Consider the following 19,215-nt stretch of genomic DNA (forward strand, 5'->3'; position numbering starts at 1 on the left):
TTCTCYGTCATTGTTATCATGGATTCACATATAGAACTGATGTACTCTCTCAATGATTTACAGATTCCTGTCATCTTGCCGTTCTCCTGTTTAAACTCATAGCTGACCCTGGGAGAACTACAAACTGTTCCTCAGGTCTTGGACCTCTCTGGTCAGGTCGTCCTTTCTTTTATTAGTTGAATCGACCAGTATTTGGACAAACACTTGAAGCTATTTTCTTGTTGTTGTAACAACTGCTTGTAAAACAATTTTCGTTTGTTTAAAAGATCCTTCACCTGTGATAGAGAGACACCACTGTCCTCAACGGTACTCCCGCCGGCTTTGGTCTTTGTCATGGTAGCAACGTAGGTTACGCTGTTACTCCTCGCATTTCCAGACAGGATAAGTCACAGGGAAGATTGAAAACAACAATAAACAGCAGGGTTCTAGCCAGCCACAAGCCCGGGACAATCCGTGGTCCCAGCCACAATGACTAACTGCATCGTGGGCTGCATTCAAGCCCTCAAGAAAACCCCCCTAGCTTGATAGGCAGCTAGCTAGCAGCTAGGCTAACTGTTACGCCAAATAAGTCCTTAGACCCGGCCTTGGTTGGCAGGATCACTGAGAGTAGCAGTCCCAGCAACTGATGCAACCGCATTGCGGTACCAAACTCAAAAGGTAGCTAGCTACTAAGAAACCTTTTAATACACTTTCAAAAGAGCAAACTTTCCAAAACAACAAACCGAGCTCTCCCTCGTTCCGCGTTCAACAGGAAGTGAATCCCATTGCTCCCGTTATTGGAATAAGTGGTCATTGACCCTGACTGAACTGATCTAATTCTCTAAATTAAGTCTCTGTAGCACAGAGCTTTAGCCTGCCTGCCTTCCTGACAACTGGCCGCACAGTAAAATACACAGAAGGAGACGGAGGACAGACCCTTTACCATACCTACACCCTGTCATTAAGTACCACAAAACACACATCTATTGTTAGCAATCAGTTAGCTAATGTTAGCCGTTGATTGGCTAGTGTTAGCTCTCTGTTGTTAGCTAGTGTTAGCTATCAGCTAGTGTTAGCTATCGGTTAGCGTTAGCTTTCAGTTAGTGTTAGCTATCGGCTAGTGTTAGCTATCAGCTAATGTTATGTATTGACTAGTGTTAGCTAGTATTGTTAGCTATTGTAGTGTAGTGTTAGGTCTTTTAGAAACAGCCTCCATCCAACTTTTGATTCTCCCCATGTGTTGAGTTGAAGTCACTTCAAGGCCTGCACGACTCTGACACTTTGGTCATGGCTGAAGAATGCTTAGGTCTCATATGCTGAAGAAGCTGTCACGCGGTGCCAGTGTGTGCTGCTCTGAGCTCTCACTGAATGATTGCGTGTCTGGGAGTTTTGGTCTTTAGCTGGTCTATGTGTGTCTAGTTGTGCACTTAGGTTTCTTGAGTACACTTACAAACCTCTTACTTAAACCTCATTGGTTTGAATGATTTCTGGTCAAAAGTAGTGCACCAAATAGGGAAAAGGGTGTCATTTTGGACACAACCTAAGGAGTTTCTTCCTCTGTTGTTGTGCAGGCGTATCTCCATGGCGACGCCCCGGCAGCTCTTCAAGTCATCCAACATGACCCAGCGCTGGCAGAGGAGGGAGATCTCCAACTTCGAGTACCTCATGTTCCTCAACACCGTCGCAGGTCAGCTTCCCTTCTCCTCCCTTTCCTCCTCTCTCATTTCCCACTCTCCTCCCCTTTCCTCTTTTCCCTCCTCTCCCGTTCTCCCTCTCCTCTATGCTCTCTCCCCCTCATCTTGGATGGATCCATGTTGTTGTGTTGAGCCGATCACCTCTTCTCTCCATACCCAAAATCTCGTCATCTATTATTCTACCATGATGAATGTAGTGTATGTTGTTGTTGACTGGCTGTTCAAACATGCCAGGACCTACAGGTAACCTACAGGTAAGTTGTCTTTGTTTAAGGAGTCGAATGCTCTCTTCAGTGTTCAGTTCACTCCTAAGCAGTAGTATTGTTAGTACTGTAGGTAGCCTCACTTCGCTGTTCATGTGGAGGAATATGACTGACTGTTATTTGAAGCAAGAAAATAAGGAAAAAGGAAGCAAGAATATTGCAGATCACACATCCTCCAGGATAATTAGGGTGTGTGTGTGTGTGTGTGTGTGTGTGTGTGTGTGTGGTGTGTGTGTGTGTGTGTGTGTGTGTGTGTGTGTGTGTGTGTGTGTGTGTGTGTGTGTGTGTGTGTGTGTGTGTGTGTGTGTGTGTGTGTGTGTGTGTGTGGGTGTGTGTGCGTGCATCTTTGTCGCCTCTGATCTGAACTGTGACTAACTGGAAGACGAGAGCGCCTGCCGCACCACTCCTCTCTGAGAGGTGTCACATCCCTCGCTCCTTCGCTCGCTGCAGATTCATGCTATTTTAATTTATCTGTGGCGTGAGTTCGATACATTATTGTCATCTAATTAGATGTACGGCAGACAGAAAAACATGGTGGAAATTCATAAAAAATGTGTGGTAATGCCTGAGCTGCCAGAAGTGTCAGGGAGGTGGGGTGGAAGACAGGAGGGAGATGGAGGCAAGAGAGGAGGGGTGGTGGAGGAGGAGAGGAAGAGAGGGCGAAAGGTGTTAACATGCAGCCAGTGCTCTTCTAATTAAACACTATTCTACTGTTTTTACATTCTGACATGTCAGAGTGTGTGTTGTGTGTGGGTATCATCCTGACACTTCAGAACAGGCTGGAACTCTACCCACAAAGCATCTCCTCCCTACAACCTCGCACCACCTCACACCCCTCACCTGTCTTTCCCTACACCACCACCCTAAGCAATGCTGGAACATCTGCCACACACCTACATCCTATCCCTACACTTTACACCCTCACCTGTTCTCCATACACCTCAACTCAGGACCCCTCTCCTTCTACACATACCCCAGAACAGGAACAGGCTACAACGTGTTAAATCTACTCAACGCGTTATCTCTCCAAGCAATGTCTAGCTTAAGCTCAGTGGGCTAATGCAGTCTTGTGACATGCAGTCTGTCAAAGTAGCTTTGGGAATTAGCTGTGGTGGATCACCCGGGGCATGCGTGTGATTTAGATGTGTGCATCCATAACACCCTGCCCTTACCTAACCACTATCATATCATATTGTATCTACATTTACATGTTTAGTAATTTAGCAGACGCTTTCACGCCCTGACCTTAGTATTCTTTGTTTTCTTTATTATTTGGTTAGGTCAGGGTGTGACGAGGGTGGTTATGTGTGTTTTTTTGTCTTATCTAGGGTTTTTTGTATGTCTAGGTGTGTGTGTCTAGTCTAGAACATATGTAGGTTATGGTGGCCTAGATTGGTTCCCAATCAGCAGGCAGCTGTTTATTGTTGTCTCTGATTGGGGATCCTATTTAGGTTGCCATTTTCCAGTTTGGTTTGTGGGTTATTGTCTATGGAAGTTGCATGTCTGCACTCATTGTTCATAGCGGTACACTTCGTTTTGTTATTTTGTTGTTTGTTTAGTGTCTTCGTGTTCATTCGTCTTACATTAAAGTATGTATTCACATCCTGCTGCGCTTTGGTCTCCTCACTACGACGTTATGACAACGCTGTTATCCAGAGTGCCTAAAATGCTTAACCACTCTAACCCTAACCCAGCATCATAATGTACATTCACAACACCGCAGATCTACTAATAATTCTAATTCTATCTATACATCACAGCAGCAGGAGAACACCTTCATTAAACTACATAAACATCAGTGGCCATCTTATTTGCTGTGGGAACTTCTGTGTCCTAATCAGTACATTATACATTTGGGTATGAATGTTTCTGTCAGAGGAAGTAAAGAGTAGCCCCCCAGGGGCACACAGAGGTGGGAGTCTAAGGGGGCTGGGAGGCTAGGGGACTGGGAGGATGGGAGGCTAGGGGGCTGGGAGGCTAGGGGACTGGGAGGATGGGAGGCTAGGGGGCTGGGAAGATGGGAGGCTGGGAGGCCAGGGGGCTGGGATGAGGCTGGGAGGCTGGATGGCTAGGGGCTGGAAGGATGGGAGGTAGGGGGCTGGGAGGCTAGGGACTGGGAGGATGGGAGGCTAGGGGGCTGGGAAGAATGGGAGGCTGGGAGGCCAGGGGGCTGGGATGAGGCTGGGAGCTGGATGGCTAGGGCTGGAAGGATGGGAGGCTAGGGGGCTGGGAGGATTGGAGACTAGGGGCTGGGGGATGGGAGACTAGGGGGCTGGGAGGATGGGAGACTAGGGGCTGGGAGGATGGGAGCTAGGGGGCTGGGAAGGTGGGAGGCTAGGGGGCTGGAGACTAGGGGCTTGGAATGTTGGGAGGCTAGGGGGCTGGAAGGTGGGAGACTAGGGGCTGGGAGGGGGGCTGGAGGATGGGACTAGGGGGCTGGGAGGATGGGAGACTAGGGGGTGGGAGGGGGCTGGGAGGATGGGAGACTAGGGGGCTGGGAGGATGGGAGACTAGGGGCTGGGAGGGGCTGGGAGGATGGGAGATAGGGGGCTGGGAGGCTAGGGGCTGGGAGGGGGCTGGGAGGATGGGAGACTAGGGGGCGTGGGGAGGATGGAGACTAGGAGGATGGGAGACTAGGGGGCTGGGAGGGGGCCTTAGGGAGATGGAGACTAGGGGGCTGGGAGGGGGTGGGAGGATGGGAGACTAGGGGCTGGGAGGGGGCTGGGAGGATGGAAGACTCTGGGGGCTGGGAGGATGGGAGGCTAGGGGGCTGGGAGGGGGCTGGGAGGATGGGGACTAGGGGGCTGGGAGGATGGGAGGCTAGGGGGCCTGGGAGGATGGGGAGGCTAGGGGCTGGAGGGGTGGGAGGATGGGAGGCTAGGGGCTGGGAGGATGGGAAGGCTAGGGGGCTGGGAGGGGCTGGAGGATGGGAGACTAGGGGGCTGGGAGGATGGGAGCTTAGGGGGCGGGAGGAATGGGAGCTAGGGGGTGGAGGATGGGGACTAGGGGTGGGAGGGGCTGGGAGAGGGAGGCTAGGGGACTGGGAGGATGGGAGACTAGGGGGCTGGGAGGGGCTGGGAGGATGGGAGACTAGGGGGCTGGGAGGATGGGAAGGCTAGGGGGCTGGAGGGGCTGGGAGGATGGGACTGGGGTTGGAAGGAAGAATAGGAGGAGGGAGACTAGGGGGCTGGGAGGTGGGGACTGAGGAGGATGGAGACTAGGGGCTGGGAGGGGGCTGGGAAGGCTGGGAGACTAGGGGTGGGGCTGGGAAGGAGGGACCGGGTGGAGGGGGAGGAATGGGAGACTAGAGGGGCTGGGAGGATGGGATGGCTAGGGGGCTGGGAGGGGCGCTGGAGGATGGGAGAGCATAGGGGGCTGGGAGGATGGGAGGCTAGGGGGCTGGGAGGATGGGAGGCTAGGGGGCTGGGAGGGGGCTGGGAGGATGGGAGGCTAGGGGGCTGGGAGGATGGGAGGCTAGGGGCTGGGAGGGGGCTGGGAGGATGGAACCTAGGGGTGGGAGGATGGGAAGACTAGGGGGCTGGGAGGATGGGAGACTGGGGGGCTGGAGATGGGAGAACGTGGAGGCTGGGAGACAGGGGCTTCGCTAGGGGGGAGGAATGGGAGACTAGGGGGCTGGCGGATGGGAGGCTAGGGGGGCTGGGAGGGGGCTGGGAGGATGGGAGACTAGGGGGCTGGGAGGATGGGAGATCTAAGGGGGTGGGAGGGGCTGGGGAGGATGGGAGACTAGGGGTGGGAGGGGGCTGGGGAGGATGGGAGACTAGGGGGCTGGAGGATGGAGGCTAGGGGGCTGGGGGGGGCTGGGAGGGATGGGAAGTAGGGGGCTGGGAAGGATGGGGACTAGGGGGCTGGGAGGATGGGAGACTAGGGGGCTGGGAGGATGGGAGACTAGGGGGCTGGGAGGATGGGAGACGGGGGCTTGGGAGGGATGGGGATGCACTAGGGGGCTGGGATGGGGCGCTGGAGGATGGGAGACCTAGGGGGGTGGGAGGATGGGAGACTAGGGGGCGTGGGAGGATGGGAGACTAGGGGGCTGGGAGGATGGGAGGCTAGGGGGCTGGGAGGATGGGAGGTTTGGAGGCTGGGGGATGGGTAGCTAGGGGGCTGGGAGTTGGGGGCTGGAATGTTAGGACAGACTAGGGGGCTGGGAGGGGGCTGGGGAGGCTGGGTTACTAGGGGGCTGGACGGATGGGTTCAGCTAGGGGGCTGGGAGGGTGGGGGGCTGGGAGGATGGGAGGTTTGGGGGGCTGGGAGGATGGTAGCTAGGGGGCTGGGAGGTTGGGGGGCTGGGAGGATGGGAGGTTTGGGGCTTGGATTAACACTACATTAAAACACTCAGCAGTCATCTATATTTGCTGTGGGAACTACTGTGTCCTGTGTATCGTAATTATCATTTGGGTATACATGTTTCTGTCAGAGGAAGTAAGAGTAGCCCCAGGGGCACACAGAGCTGAGAGGTTGGGGACAGATCAAACATTGTAGAGCAGGGAAGCTAGAAGGTTGAGAAGCTATCGGAGGCTGGTAGTTTGGGGAAGAGCAGAAATTGCAGAGTGAGCAAGAGGCTGGGAGGGTGGGAGGCTAGGGGGCTGGGAGGTTAGGGGACTGGGAGGTTTGGAGGCTAGGGGCTGGGAGGATGGAAGGCTAGAGGGCTCAGAGGATGGGAGGATGAGAGGCTAGGGAGCTGGGGGGCTGGAAGGTTGGGAGGCTAGGGGTCTGGGAGGCTATGGAGTTGGCGGTTGGGAGGCTAGGGGGCTTTTGAGGATGGGAAGAAGGGGGCTGGGAGGCTAGGGGGCTAGGAGGAGGGAGGCTAGGGGCTGGGGAGGATGGGAGGCTAGGGGCTGGGGGCTGGAAGGTTGGGAGGCTAGAGGGCTGGGAGGAATGGGAGGCTAGGATGCTGGGAGGATGGGAGGCATGGGAGGCTAGGGGGCTGGGAGGCTAGGGGCTGGGAGGCAGGGTGCTAGGAGGATGGGAGCTAGGGCTGGGAGCTAGGGTGCTAGGAGGATGGGAGGCTAGGGGGCTGGAGGGTTGGGAGGCTAGGGTGCTAGAGGATGGGAGGCTAGGGGCTGGGGGCTGGAAGGTTGGGAGGCTAGAGGCTGGGAGGATGGGAGGCTAGGATGCTGGAGGATGGGAGGCTGGGAGGATGGAGGCTAGGGGGCTGGGAGGCTAGGGGGCTGGGAGGATGGGAGGCTAGGGGGCTGGGAGGCTAGGGTGCTAGGAGGATGGAGGCTAGGGGGCTGGGAGGCTAGAGGGCTGGGAGGATGGGAGGCTAGGATGCTGGGATGATGGAGGAAGTGGGAAGGCTGGGAGAGTGGGAGGATGGGAGGCTGGGATGCTGGGAGGCTGGATGCTGGGATGCTGGGAGGCTAGTATGCTGGGAGGCTGGGAGGCTGGGAGGCTGGGATGCTGGGAGGCTGGGATGCTGGGAGGCTAGGATGCTGGGAGGGTGGGAGGCTGGGGGCTTGGACGTTAGGGGCTTGGACGTGTTTCAGGAAGCAGACTGCTGCTGTGTGACTGATGGCTCTGTAAAGATGAAATAGCTGTAGTGTTTCTCTTTGTTGTAGCCTCAGGTCAGGGGTAATCTTTCATTGAGGTATGTGCGTGCGCGCGTGTGTGTGTGTGTGTGTAACACCGTAGTGTTGTTAGAAGTGAAGTGGATTGCTGTTTAAACTCTAAACCGTCAGTTTGGAGTGCAGCATGGAAACTTCTCTGTCTACAAACCAAACAAAACTCACCTCAAACCAAACACCTCTCACAGTGCTGCACATCCTCTCACACCAAACTAAGAAAAGGTTTTTTTAATGACTATCTTGCAGTATCTTGGATTTAATTCAAATGTTTTATTTTGTTTAAATAGTTTTTGTTTAATAAAACGATTGTGTCAGTGCTGATAGTGGTCTCCTGTCCTGTTTGACTGGCTGTTGTGGGTCTGCTGCTAGTGTGTAATACTGCTCTATAATCAGTTGTTGATATCACCCCATCACACCCATACTTCTGTTCTCTGATTGGACCAGCTCATATTAGTGTCTTCTGATTGGACCAGCCCATAACAGTGCTTACTTATTGGACAGCCCAGAGCAGTGTCTTCTGATTGGACCAGTCCATAGCAGTGTGAAATTAGAGAGCACTTGTGGCGACTTGGACGGTTGAGGAGCTCCTCGTGGTTCTCATGGCTGAGTTAGGGTTCCATCTGAAAATCATCAAAACCATTTTCCTGAAGAGGAAAACTAAGCTCTCACATCTGGCAACCCTCAGTACAGCTGCATGTGGGCACCGCCATGACTGAGGTATCCATGGTAACCTCCACAGGCTGTCCAATCAGGAGGCTAGCCTGGCGGTGTCACATCAGGCGTGTTCAACGACAACACGGTGACCAGGAGGACAGATCTATATCTCTGTAATTACATATATAACACAGAATACATATAGACACTACACATACTACATATACACACTGCACACACTACATATACACACTGCACACACTACATATACACACTGCACGCAATACATATGCACACGACACACAATACATATACACACTACACATACACAATACATATACACGCTACATATACACACTACATATACACAGTACACATACACACTACATATACACAGTACACATACACAATACATATACACACTACACACACATACTACATATACACACTACACATACTACATATACACACTACACACACTACCTACACACACTACCTACACATACTATATATACACAGTACACACACACTACATACACTCACTACATATACACACTACATACATACTACATATGCACACTACACATACACACACTATATATAAACACTACACACACTACATGTACACACTACACATACACAATACACACACACCCTTTGCTCCTAACCATGGACGTATTCATTACGGAGACCGTTTACGAAACAAACAGAAGCAAACCGAGCAAAACGAGAGTTTCTATTGGACAAATTCAGGTTGGTCCCTCCCCATTTGATTTGATTTGCTTCCGTATAAGAAACGTTGAACCCCAACCCCAGACTGGCCTAATATACTCATCAGGATCAGGCAGAGAAAGGAAGAGCACACCAACACACAGACACACAGTCAATCAATCATCAATCCCATTTATTTATAAAGCCCTTATTACATCAGTGGATGTCACAAAGTGCTATACAGAAACCCAGACTAAAACCCCAAAGAGCACGTTGGCTAGGAAAAACTCCCTAGAAAGGCAGGAACCTAGGAAGAAACCTGGAGAGAATCTGAGGGGCTGTCCAGTCCTCTTCTGGCTGTGCCGGTGGAAATTATAAGAGTACATGGCCATTAAGGCTAGATTGTTCTTCAAGATGTTCAAATGTTGATAGATGACCAGCAGGGTCAAATAATAATCACATTGGTTATAGAAGGTGCAACAGGTCAGCACCGCAGGAGTCAATGTCAGTTGGCTTTTCATAGCCAAGCATTCAGAGGCTGAGACAGCAGGTGCGGTAGAGAGAGCGAGAGGGATAGAGGGGGTCGAAACAGAAGGTTCGGGATAAGGTAGCAGGTCCGGTGAACAGGTGTGGGTTCCATAGCCGCAGGCAGAACAGCAGAAACTGGATCAGCAGCACGACCAGGTGGACTGGGGACAGGCAGAGCCAGGAGTTGCCAGGTAGTACTGAAGCATGGTCTTAGGGCTAGAGGTCGACCGATTAATCGGAATGGCCGATTAATTAGGGACGATTTCAATTATTTATTTTTTTACACCTTTATTTAACTAGGCAAGTCAGTTAAGAACACATTCTTATTTTCAATGACGGCCTAGGAACGGTGGGTTAACTGCCTTGTTCAGGGGCAGAACGACAGATTTTTACCTTGTCAGCTCAAGGATTCAATCTTGCAACCTTACGGTTAACTAGTCCAATGCTCTAATCACCTGCCTCTCATTGCACTCCACGAGGAGCCTGCCTGTTACGCGAATGCAGTAAGAAGCCAAGGTAAGTTGCTAGCTAGCATTAAACTTATCTCTAAAAAACAATCAATCGAACAATCATAATCACAAGTTAACTACAAATGGTTGATAATATTACTAGTTTATCTAGCGTGTCCTGCGTTGCGCATTCACGAAGAAGGACTCATGTTGCTCCAACGTGTACCTAACCATAAACATCAATGCCTTTCTTAAAATCAATACACAAGTATATATTTTTAAACCTGCATATTTAGTTAATATTGCCTGCTAACATGAATTTCTTTGTGTCACTTCTCTTGCAACAGAGTCAGGGTATATTTAGCAGTTTGGGCCGCCTGGCTCGTTGCGAACTGTGTGAAGACTATTTCTTCCAAACAAAGACAGCCAACTTCGCCAAACGGGGGATGATTTAACAAAAGCGCATTTGCAAAAAAAGCTCAATCGTTACACGACTGTACCTAACCATAAACATCAATGCCTTTCTTAAAATCAATACACATAAATATATATTTTTAAACCTGCACATTTAGCTAAAAGAAATCCAGGTTAGCAGGCAATATTAACCAGGTGAAATTGTGTCACTTCTCTTGCGTTCATTGCACGCAGGGTGGCTGTTTTCGATGGGTTCCTGGTTCGAGCCCAGGTAGGAGCGAGGAGAGGGACGGAAGCTATACTGTTACACTGGCAATACTAAAGTGCCTATAAGAACATCCAATAGTCAAAGGTATATGAAATACAAATCGTATAGAGAGAAGAAATAGTCCCTATAATTCCTATAATAACTACAACCTAAAAACTTCTTACCTGGAATATTGAAGACTCATGTTAAAAGAACCACCCAGCTTTCATATGTTCTCATGTTCTGAGCCAAGGAACCTAAACGTTAGCTTTCTTACATGGCACATATTGCACTTTTACTTTCTTCTCCAACACTTTGTTTTTTGCATTATTTAAACCAAATTGAACATGTTTCATTATTTATTTGAGGCTAAATTGATTTATTGATGTATTAAGTTAAAATAAGTGTTCATTCAGTATTGTTGTAATTGTCAATTATTACAAATACATTTTAAAAAATCGGCAGATTAACGTATCGGCCTTTTTTGGTCCTCCAATAATCGGTATCGGCGTTGAAAAATCATACTCGGTCGACCTCTAACTTAGGGCACAGGTCCTCCGGGAGGGGAGAGAGAGAGATAGGAGAATTAGAGGGAGCCATACTTAAGATCACACAGCTACACCAGATAAGATGGGAGAATTACACCAGATAGGACAAGACTGACCCTAGCCCCCCTGATACATAGACTATTTAGCATAGCTACTGGGGACCTGAGACAGTGGGGGCTCCGGGGGACACTGTGTGCCCTGTACCGACGATACCCCCTGACAGGGCCAACCCGGCAGGATTAGCCCCCCCATTTGACAAACCACAGCCCCCACACCACCAGAAGGAATATCAGAAAAACCACCAAACTTTACTACCCTGAAACAGTGGCAAAGTCTTCATTAGGCTTCCCCAAAAACAATTGACCAAAATAAATAAATAATAATTTATATTTCGTCTTGCAGCGCCCCTCTGTCTTGTATGTGTAGCCCATCTATCTGATTGCTGTCTGGTCGAAAAGAGTAGGATATTTGTTGTCGCCCATGGATGAATGGGAAGCCAGCAAGGATTTGGCTTTCCTTGATAAAATAGCCAATCACCGTTGAGCTAAACTGAGTGAGCAAGCATTCTTAGCCAGGTAGTCTAGGACAAAAAAACTAAAAAGCGTGTGTACTGTATGACAGAGTCATAGACCATTTCAGAAACATGAAAGAGAGGAAATGGCATTGGCGTTTTTCTACAAGTAGGGTGAGTCAACACACGCATACACAGACACAGACACACACACACACACACACACACACACACACACACACACAACACACACACACACACACACACACAACCACCACACACACACCACACACACACACACACACAAATCAGGACCAGGACATACACATTATATTTTGCTTAGGTTGATCGGACCTTTTAGTTGTCACTGTATTAGACTAAGCATAGGTGTTTTGATGATGTGCTGAAATAGTGGAGGCAGCTCCTGTTTTCTTTGCGACTTTGCGCTAACTTTCCGCTGTTCTACATCAATAGTTGTTTAGTAGTCCGAAAATGTCAAACGGATGTTGCTCTCTGGTTTTGTGATGAATTTATTCTGCCACTGTGTCTTTTTATTGTCTCTGCCTTTAGGCTTATATATCACAGTGTCAAGGCATATGAACTAACAGGTTATAGCGCAAACAATGCAATTATCACAGCACATAGGTTTTAATATGGCATTTTTTTCCCTGGCTTGGCTTCACCAGTGATTTTACCCATGCACTGCTACTGCCCTGAGACAAGGCAGAGTATAGCCCACGAAGATCTCCCCCACCACACGAGCCCGAGGGGGGCGCAAGACCGTACAAGAAGATAACGTCAGTGACTCAACCTCAAGTCGAGTTTAGCGGAAAAAAGCCTGGCACGACCTGATGCACCCCCCTTAGGGACGGCATGGGAGAGCACTAGTAAGCCAGTGACTCAGCCCCCGTAATAGGGTCAGAGGCAAACACACACACTCCCACACTGCTCCCATACTAAGGCCTCCCCACAGAGAGCAGAGTGAGGACTATTTTAGCGGTGGTGTCACCCTCCCAGACAGGAAGTTAGTCTGTCAGAAACAGGAAGCTGGCCTGAAAGGAGTCTGATGGAATGCTCTACTGGAATGTTGCATGCTGGGTCCCCAAAGTAACCTAAGCCTCGTGTGTACCCCGCAGTTCTCCCCTGCGCCCTGCAGTCTCACACATCCTCCCCCGCCCCACCTCATCCCCTCTTTCCTCTCACAGAACTTCTCTAACAGATCTCTGTCTGTCTCTCTCTCTGTCTGTCTGTCGGTCTGTAGGGAGGACCTACAATGATCTGAACCAGTACCCGGTGTTTCCCTGGGTTCTCACCAACTATGAGTCCGAGGAGCTGGACCTCACCCTGCCGGGCAACTTCAGAGATCTCTCCAAGGTACTGTCATTCTGTGATACACCCTGGGTGAGACTGGAGGAGAGGGGGAAGGAGAGGAACGGTGGGGGAAATTGGGGAGGAGGGGTAAGGACAGGAGGGGTGAGGGTCTCAGTCGGCAGAGGGATTTCCATATTAAGGCCCATGCAGGCTGGAAGAGAAAGGCATCTTGACTGGTAAATAATGCAGACATCATAATGCAGACATTAAGTGCTCAGTCTGAACCCAGCGCTGGAATATAGAGAAGGAGCTGATAGTTTAACATCCTAAGTGTCTCTGCTCTGTTTGGTACTGTATCGCCTCAGCACATAAAACTGAATGTTCTAGTGTCTTTGCTCTGTTTGGCATGGTACTGTCCTCGACTATCAACTGTAGGAGACTTTAAAGTGTCTGTATGATGAGGGCTTCTGGCCCTGTTTAACTTCCTAGCAGCGCTCTCTCTCGCTCTCTCTCGCTCTCTCAACTCACAGACTCACTGACCTGAAAACAATCGCATTCCTGTCTGAGCTTTCCTTCTCTCTCACTTTGTCACACCCTCTTTCCCCCGTTCCCGCTCTTCCTCAAAGTGCCGACTCCCTGACTCTCTCTGAGCTCCGTTTTCACAAATGTTTTTTTATACATTTTCACCTCAGATCCCAGACAAGTGTTTGCTAGGGAGGAAGCAGAGGGACAAGCAGGGTGGCAGGTAGGCAGGGAGGGAAGGAAAAGCAGGAAGGGGGGGAAGGAGGGTATGGAAATGAGAGAGGTTGCTGAACTGATGAAAACAAGAAATAACCCCAACCAAAGCACCCTGGTAGGTATGTGTACTGATAATGTCAGTGAATACACTTCCCTCCTAACAGATGTCTGTAAGGGTAGTCTCCTCTCCACCTGGTTCATAGCAGTTTCACCCAGCCAGTCTATAAAGTCACTGTGTGAATATTTCTACTCAGCCCTGTTGGTGATCCAGTATAATCCAGTGTTCGCTCTGGCAGCAGGTCTACAGTAAGACACACAACTTTCCTGTGTCTTCCTGCTGTCGTTTTAGCTAATGTAACCCTGTGGCAGATTCAGTTTGTACACAGCCAGGTGTGTGTGTGTGCGTGTGTGTGAGAGAGAGAGCCCGAGCCCTCTGGCCTGTGGAGACAGTTATGTATTGTAATGTATTCCAGTGACATCCTCCCATGCTGTTTACAGGCTGAGCTGCCTTCATTACCTTGAGTTCACAGGCCTCTCTCTCCTGACAGTTGTCCTTGGAACCCCAGGGCTCACACACATCTCCAACCCCAGGGCTCCTACCTCCAGACGTACCAGCAAGCGAACTGAACTTGAATGAAGGGGCTTGAGTTCTCACACATATAATCAGATTAGACAAAGAGCAGGGGAGAGAGGAAATAGGGAGGAACTCGGAGAGAGAGAGACTGTAAGTGTTCTGAACGGAGTCATGTAAAACCACCAAACCACTAAAACATCTGTACGTCCCAAATGGCACCCTCTTTCCTATATAGTGCTCTACTTTTGACCAGAGCCCTATAGGGTGCTGGTCAAAAGTAGTGCACTATGTAGGGAATACGGTTCCATTTGGGAAGCAACCATCCCGTGATATTTTGTCCTCTGACTCAGCTGCTCACACCATGGGGTCACGTGACTACCAATCAGGAAGTGGGTGCCAGTACCAGCAGGCTAAATGTCCTTTAGCTCCTGGATGATACGCCACTTAATCATCTCACACACCTGCAATTTACCTGCTGATCAGCCAGCCAGTCATCCGTGTTAAATCCAACTGAACAGAGTGTTCTCTGCCTCAGGGCCACAGTGGAGCATTCCTACTGTCAGATCACAGGGCACACACAAACACACACAACCATACACACACACCCTCCATGTCAGCGGTACAGTGGTGTGGTGGAGCGGTTCATTAGGTTTTAATGATTATTTCCTGGTGACTGACAGGTGGCTGATGGGAAAGGGAAGCTCATCTCCTCATAGCTGTTAGTTGATGGAGTGGAAACGCTGATAATCCTATATGAAGGCATACTGAGCGTGTTCTGCTTAACAATCTAGAGGTTTATCATGGCTGTTGTTCTACCTGTTTTTGTGTGTTTCTGATAGGAAGTGATGTGATGTGACTTTGTCAAAACTTCTCTCAGGGAGAAACAGCCAAAGCTGTGACGTGACAGCAGACATATGTACCTGATCTACTTTACCTCCTAGCTACTGTTATGAAACGGAGAGGGAGCATGTCCATACAGGTCTTCGGACCCTCGGCCTTATGAACCAGAGCCCTTCACGTTTTCGATGGCTCCAAGAAAGCTAGCTCACTTGGAAGAGAAATTATATTTACATTTAGGTCATTTAGCGGACTTTTTCATACTGGTCGCCTGTGGGAATCAAACCCACAACTCTGGCATTGCAAGCACCATGCTCTACCAACTGAGCCACACAGGACTCTAGTGTGCACATATGTGTGCATATATACAGTGCCTTCAGAAAGTATTCAGACCCCTTGACTTTTCCACATTTTGTTACGTTACAGCCTTATTCTAATTGTTTGCCTCAGCAATCTAAACATAATACCCCATTATGACAAAGCGAAAACAGGTTTTTAGGAATTTGCTCCAGGTTTTTTAAAATTTGCTCCAGGTTTCCTCCAGATGTGATGCTTGGTATTCAGGCAAAAGAGTTCAATCTTGGTTTCATCAGACCAAAAAATCTTGTTTCTCATGGTCTGAGTCCTTTAGGTGCCTTTTGGCAAACTCCAAGCGGGCTGTCATGTGTTTTTGACTGAGGAGTGGCTTCCGTCTGGCCACTCTACCATAAAGGCCTGATTGGTGGAGTGCTGCAGAGATGGTTGTCCTTCTGGAAGGTTCTCCAATCCCCACAGAGGAAATCTGTCAGAGTGACCATCGGGTTCTTAGTCACCTCCCTGACCAAGGCCCTTCTCACCCGATTGCTCAGTTTGGCCAGGCAGCCAGCTCTAGGAAGAGTATTGGTGGTTCCAAACTTCTTCCATTTAAGAATGATGGAGGCCACGGTTTCCCAAATTTTTCAGTACCCTTCCCCAGATCTGTGCCTCGACACAACCCTGTCTCAGAGCTTTACGGCCAATTCCTTCAACCTCATGGCTTGGTTTTTGTCCTGACATGCACTGTCAACTGTAGGACCTTATTTAAACAGGTGTGTGCCATTCCAAATCATGTCCAATCAATTGAATTTACCACAGGTGGACTCCAATCAAGTTGTAGAAACATCTCAAGGATGATCAATGGGAACAGGATGCACCTGAGCTCTATTTCTCATAGCAAAGGGTCTGGATACTTATGTAAATAAGGTATTTCTGTTTTACATTTTTAATACATTTGCAAACATTTCTAAAAACCTGTTTTCACTTCATCATTATGGAGTATTGTGTGTATATTGACGAGGCAAAACATTTATTTCAAATCAAATTTTATTGGTCACGTACACATGGTTAGCAGATGTTATTATGAGTGTAGCGAAATGCTTGTGCTTCTAGTTCCGACAGTGCAGCAATATCTAACAAGTAATATCTAACAATTCCACAACAAATACTTAATACACACAAATCTAAGTAAGGAATGGAATAAGAACATATAAATATATGGATGAGCAATGTCAGAGCGGCATAGGCTAAGATGCAATAGATAGCATAGAATACAGTATATACATATGAGATGAGTAATGCAAGATATGTAAACATTATTAAAGTGCCATTATTAAAGTGGCCAATGATTGCATGTCTGTATGTAGGCAGTAGGGATGCAACGGTACAGTGGGCCCACGGTTCGGTATGTATCACAATGTATGGGCCACGGTACGGTTTCGGTATCTTTATATTTAAGAAAAGTGTGCGCTGGTATGACTCTCATACAGGGGACAAGTTTGAACACGTTGCACTTCATCTCCCAATCCAGTTACATAAGTTAACCATCACAGTGAGGTAGCTTCCAGAACATAGTGAACCATCACGTGAGGGAGATTCCAGTACATAGTGAACCATCACAGTGAGGTAGCTTCCATACATAGTGAAACGTGAGGTAGCTTCCAGTACATAGTGAACCGTCACAGTGAGGTAGCTAACACTACATAGTGAACACGTTACAGTGAGGTAGCTTCCTGTACATAGTGAACCGTCACAGTGAGGTAGCTAACACTACATAGTGAACCGTTACAGTGAGGTAGCTTCCAGTACATAGTGAACCGTCACAGTGAGGTAGCTAACACTACATAGTGAACCGTTACAGTGAGGTAGCTTCCTGTACATAGTGAACCGTCACAGTGAGGTAGCTAACACTACATAGTGAACCGTTACAGTGAGGTAGCTTCCTGTACATAGTGAACCGTCACAGTGAGTAGCTAACACTACATAGTGAACCGTTACAGTGAGGTAGCTTCCAGTACATAGTGAACCGTCACAGTGAGGTAGCTAACACTACATAGTGAACCGTTACAGTGAGGTAGCTTCCTGTACATAGTGAACCGTCACAGTGAGGTAGCTAACACTACATAGTGAACCGTTACAGTGAGGTAGCTTCCTGTACATATGGAACCGTCACAGTGAGGTAGCTAACAACTACATAGTGAACCGTTACAGTGAGGTAGCTTCCAGTACATAGTGAACCGTCACAGTGAGGTAGCTAACACTACATAGTGAACCGTTACAGTGAGTAGCTTCCTGTACATAGTGAACCGTCACAGTGAGGTAGCTAACACTACATAGTGAACCGTACCAGTGAGTGGTAGCTTCCTGTACATAGTGAACCGTCACAGTGAGGTAGCTAACACTACATAGTGAACCGTTACAGTGAGGTAGCTTCCAGTACATAGTGAACCGTCACAGTGAGGTAGCTACTACATATGAACCGTACAGTGAGGTAGCTTCCAGTAACATAGTGAACGTGAGGTAGCTTCCTGTACATAGTGAACCGTCACATGAGGTACCTAAACACATACATAGTGAACCGTTACAGTGAGGTAGCTTCCTGTACATAGTGAACCGTCACAGTGAGGTAGCTTCCTGTACATAGTGAACCGTCACAGTGAGGTAGCTTCCACTACGTAGTGAACCATCACAGTGAGGTAGCTTCCAGTACATAGTGAACCGTCACAGTGAGGCAGCTTTGAGTTGCTCTGGAGGTCCAACTATCAGTGGAGAGAGCTAGATAGGGTGTCTGTGTCAATTAGTTTTCAATTTCTCTCCGTGATGTTTCATAGAGTTTGGGAATTACTTTGCTGCTGAAATGTGTGCGGGAGGGGATATTGTAACGCGGTTCAATTGTTTTCATCAGTTGACGAAATCCCGAGTCCGTAACAACCGAATAGGGCTGCAAATCTTTGGCTATGAATACTCCCACTACTTTCGTTATTTCTTTATGAATTTGTCGCAAATTGTTGTTGGAAGGCAGCAGTGAGAGATTGTGTTTTCACTAACGAGTGGACTCCTTGCTCCAGCTCCACCTGCAAGGGATACGGCCGGGTGATGGCGAACGTAAATGACACATCRTGTTAGAAGTGTTTCCACTCAAGTAGCTGACAGTGGCAAAGCAATGCTTGAAGACTGTACTTTGTTTGTTTATGGTCTTCTTACCCTCGTCATCGTAATTAACACTGGATCCAAAATGTTCCCACACAGCAGTAACTCTTCAAATTTGCTTCTCTCTGTCTCGCTAGCGCTTGCCATTGTCACATTGGAGCTGAGAGAATATTTGTTTTTAGTTTCCCCTTTCTTCATGGGGCCCCTTTAGGGAGGTTTCCTACTGAGAGGCCTTCCTGTGACATCAGGTGCTCTAGGTGTCCTGTAGGGCAGGTAGTTTGCCCCCGGTGATGCGTTGTGCAGACCGCACCAGCCTCTGGAGAGCCCTGCGGTTGGGGCCGGTGTATTTGCCGTACCAGGCGGTGATACAGCCCGACAGGATGCTCTCAATTGTGCATCTGTAAGGGTTTGTGAGGGTTTTATGTGACAAGCCAAATTTCTTCAGCCTACTGAGGTTGCAGAGGCGCGCTGTTTGCACCTTCTTCACCACACTGTCTATGTGGAAGAACCATTTCAGTTTGTCAGTGATGTGTACGCCGAGGAACTTTAAAACTCTCACCTTCTCCACTGCTGTCCCGTCGATGTGGATAGGGGGGTGCTCCCTCTGCTCTTTCCTGAAGTCCACAATCATCTCCTTTGTTTTGTTGACGTTGAGTGAGAGGTTATTTTCCTGACACCACACTCCGAGAGCCCTCACCTCCTCCCAGTAGGCTGTCTCGTCGTTGTTG

At 48.9% G+C, this 19,215-nt stretch overlaps 1 protein-coding gene across 1 annotated transcript in view; it reads left to right on the forward strand.

The window, feature by feature from the left end:
- LOC111956864 (neurobeachin-like) overlaps nt 1-19,215 on the forward strand; it is a 328,897-nt gene that overhangs the window by 257,912 nt on the left and 51,770 nt on the right. Inside the window, 2 exon segments of the mRNA XM_070436743.1 lie at nt 1,551-1,666; nt 12,845-12,957. Coding sequence (XP_070292844.1) covers nt 1,551-1,666; nt 12,845-12,957 — 229 coding nt within the window.

Source organism: Salvelinus sp. IW2-2015, linkage group LG4p (genome assembly GCF_002910315.2).
Source record: "Salvelinus sp. IW2-2015 linkage group LG4p, ASM291031v2, whole genome shotgun sequence".
Lineage (NCBI taxonomy): Eukaryota > Metazoa > Chordata > Actinopteri > Salmoniformes > Salmonidae > Salvelinus > Salvelinus sp. IW2-2015.